General features: G+C 38.5%; 1 protein-coding gene across 1 annotated transcript in view; it reads left to right on the top strand.

Moving 5' to 3' along the window:
* LOC103473143 (uncharacterized) overlaps positions 1-2,218 on the top strand; it is a 10,979-nt gene extending 8,761 nt beyond the window's left edge. The window contains exon 9 of the mRNA XM_008423130.2: positions 1,449-2,218. Within this exon, the coding sequence (XP_008421352.1) occupies positions 1,449-1,654 (206 nt within the window). The 3' untranslated portion in view covers positions 1,655-2,218. The remainder of the gene's footprint in view (positions 1-1,448) is intronic.
* The last annotated feature ends 1,802 nt before the right edge of the window (positions 2,219-4,020 follow it).

Genomic DNA, 4,020 nt, shown 5'->3' with positions numbered 1-4,020 from the left:
TATATATGATATATATATATATATATATGTGTGTGTGTGTGTGTGTGTGTGCGTGTTTTTCAGCCGATGAGTTCTAGCTTCAGAGTGATTCAGTAGCTGAGATTGAGTCCAAAATCCGATGTGAGATTCATCCGTGCTGCAGTGAATCCGTCTCTCTATAGATATCTCCCTCTTCTTCCTCACATCGTGTCTTTAAGAAGCTTTCAAAACAAAAATGGAAGATTTGGGATGTATCTTACTAGTGAAAAAATTACATATAAATAATAGTCTTTACCACCTGTGTAAACTTTGCTGGTGAATGTTATAACACATATACAAGTTTTATAATATGTGTTATATTGTTTCATTTCTAATATAGGCTGTTGTGTCAGATAATCTAAGTCAATGTTAGAGAATAATAAATTTTTTTAGATTTACGAAATCTCAGTTAGCCTTCATAGCGGGGCTGAACCCGTATTACACCAAGTACTGTAGCTAATATTAGCTGGTATCTCGCCAGTGGACATAAATACAGAAAAGTAATATTCTAATCACAATATATACACATTTCTTACTTGTGAAATGTTGTCTGTGGAGTCCTCACATCAATAATCCATAGACCCGAACAACAATATCCATCAGTGCTGAGGCATCTTCTGCTGTTTTGATTGAGCAAAGTAGGAGGAAGTACCGCTCCAAGATGGTGTTATAGGATGAATTTTTATACAATTAAATTTAGCAAAAAAAATTTGGCTCTGATTCTTCCTGTTGATCCCGGGTTCTCTCGCGTGGCCACGTGTGGGGACAGAAACACAACAATGCGTGTTGACGTCTCAGAATTACAGAATTTAATCCAATCAGAAGAAAGTATAAGATAAAACAGGAAACTGGAGAAACACAGATACAAACATTGTCACCTGAGACAACAAGAAGAGAAATATCAAGGACGTCCTTGGAGAAAGAGCTGGTGCAGAAGTAAACTAAAATCAGCTTTTTCTGAATTATTTCCCTTGTGCACAAACTTTTATACCTGTAGGTGTGTTTTCCTCTTTAATGTATTCAAATAAATACTTGACCAACTGGAAGGCATCTCTGGCTCTTTAGAAAAGTCCCTGCAATTTGTTCACAAGATCAAACACCTTTAGTTAAATAAGGTAGAAGCAGACTCTCCGNGGCAGCAGCTTCAGAAGGGAAGCCCAGACTTCCCTCTCCCCAGCCACTTCTTCCAGCTCCTCCGGGGGAATCCCAAGGCGTTCCCAGGCCAGCYGAGAGACATTGTCCCTCCAGCGTGTCCTGGGTCTTCCCCGAGGCCTCCTCCCGGTGGGACGTGCCCGAAACACCTCACCAGGGAGGCGTCCAGGAGGCATCCTGACCAGATGCCCGAGCCACCTCAACTGGCTCCTCTCGACGTTGGTGTTAGCTATTTTTATTAATCAATTTATTAATTTTCCTCCTTCTTTTACATACAGAGAAATCCAGAAGACCCTGGTCAGACACCGAAAAAAAAGTCCTCCACAAGCATTTCAAGGACTTCTTGGAGAAACTGAAGATCCCTGGGAAAGTGGACTGTCAAAAATGCTTAAATAATAATCAGATCCTAAAGGATAATGGAAGAGACTGGAAAGCAATAAAATATTTTATGTACAACAAAATTGCAGCTATAAAGAAGAGCTAATAACAGTAAGGCCAGGAATGATTGGGACCTAAATTCACGAACTTCACATGATGGACTATCAATGTGAACCTACTGGGAGCTCGCATTATGGTAGTCCATGTAAATGGATCATCAGTATTTTAAATTTAAAATGTGAGCGGTGGAGGCAGAGGGCTGATCATCATGAGCCTGGTTCTGATAGAGGCTTCTTCCTGTTAAAAGGGAGTTTTTCCTTGTTGTGCCCTGAGAGAACATTTGTTGGGACTTGGCTAACCTGAATTGAATTGTTGTAGTTAAGCTAATTCCTTCTCTGTCGGGTCCTAATTATTATTTTTTTGTTGTTGCTTATTTTTTTCTGTTCTTGACAAAATATTAGAACCACTGTTTTGGAAATTTTATTATTGTTTTTTTTTTTCATCAGTTATTGTTTAAAAGTTCTATTACTGAAGTGCAAAGACTACTACTGCACAGTTTATGAGAATCTTCATTTGACAATCTGTCTTGATAATTTATCATGTGAAAAGCCATTTGTACAGTAAAAGCATGCGAGTAACTCCCAGCTTATGATTGTGTGATTGCATGTAGTTCAAAGTACTTCAATAAAATTTGACTTGAAATACAAACCCATCTGCATTTGGGCACTTCTTTCTTGAGATTTGCTGATTGCAAAAGCTGGATAAATGTCTAAAAAAACAACAAAAGCATACAGGGTTAATTGTAGTATTATAATTTTTTTTTCATTCAGCAATTTTGGACTGTGCATGTCATTTTGTGCTGATTATGTCATACAACAGCCTTAAGTGGATCCCTGTCATTCCATATAAACCAAGTGTGGTCTTTCTCAACAAATCAGCAAAAGATGTATTCAGATAGATATAGATTAAGACAACAAGTATGTAAAATATAGTACGCATGTTTAAAAAGTAGACATCTGTTGATATGTGTCTCTCACAGGTAGTGCTGTAGTACTCGAGACCACTTTTTGATGGTCTCGGTCTAGTCTCAGACTCGACCTCCTTTGGTCTCGGTCTTGTCTCGGAGGCTGAGAACTCGTGAATTTATTACAAGACCACAACTGTGGAAAAAATCACTAAATTGAAAAACGTACCAATTAAAATCCAAGTAATATCCAAGTAATAACGTGACTTAATAATTACGTGTTTCTGTTACCACTGTCACACATCCTCTCCCCCTTTCACTTGAACGTGGGACTTCAAACCCTGGGCAGTGGTTTTATCTGAGCGGCAGATGTCTGTCTAATTATTAGTAATATATTCCCGCTACATAAATCATCAGAAATTTGATGGCGACGACATGTTTAGCAGCGCTTCGCTTTCACAAACGGTGGACTACGTCTAACTTTTATTGTCACTTAGAAAAGAAACTCAAATTTCTGTGGACGTGACGTTAGCGAAGCTAGCTGTGCAGGAACAAATTGTATGAAAAAAGCTGTCACTCACTACGCTGAATGCGGAGGTGCTGACTGGCGTGTCCCATGTATGGGACAACGCTGTGACCAAAGTCTGACATTCACTAACGATCCCATTCTTCTGAACGACTCTTTACTAAGAACCATAGGACTTAGACCAACAGAGTTACAAAGTGATGATTTTCAAGACGAAATTGGGTGAGTAATACTTTTAAATAAGTCGTTTTTTTCTTCTTTTTTTTTTTACAAAACAAAAAAGAAAACAAAAGAATAAAAGTTGTATTTTTGTTTTGTTTGTTTTTCTGTTGTTCTGGCGGGGGGGTTAGAGGGGTATGATTAAATGATTAAAATATAATATCTAATGACATTACATTTTAATCATGTATTTGTGACCATGACCTCTATTCCATTTGTTTGGTTTTCAGTTGCCTGTATAATTCTAATTAATGTACAAAAATACTTCACTTTATGTCTGTTGTGAGAGATCGATTGTGTGTCACAAATGCAGTGATGGTATTTGTTCTTCTTACTAAGTGTGTATGTGAGTGAGCGTTGGTCATAAGTTGCTGTGTGTGTGTGTGTCTGTGTGTGTGTGTGCACATACTGATTACAATATCCAGAATGGCCTTCTGTTTGACTTCAGTTTATGGAAGCTTTCACTAAAACAGACAGATGAGCTTAATTCCAGCTCTGCTGATGGTTGTTATAGGGTGTGTTCACACTGCAGCCTGAAGTGACCCAATTCCGATGTTTTTTTACGTAATGCGACCTGTATCCGATCTTTTCATGGCAGTGTGAACAGCACAGGTCAGATTCTTTTTCAAATGTGACCCATATCCGATACATTTCAGATTCAAATGCGACCTAACGTCCAGGTCGCATTCATCCGAACTGAACGTCACTGATCCTCAACAGATCTCACTATTCTGCGTCCTGATATGCGCAAGCGGGAAGAAAA

Source organism: Poecilia reticulata, linkage group LG12, assembly GCF_000633615.1.
Source record: "Poecilia reticulata strain Guanapo linkage group LG12, Guppy_female_1.0+MT, whole genome shotgun sequence".
NCBI lineage: Eukaryota > Metazoa > Chordata > Actinopteri > Cyprinodontiformes > Poeciliidae > Poecilia > Poecilia reticulata.
This window is presented reverse-complemented; position numbering and strand designations above follow the sequence as displayed.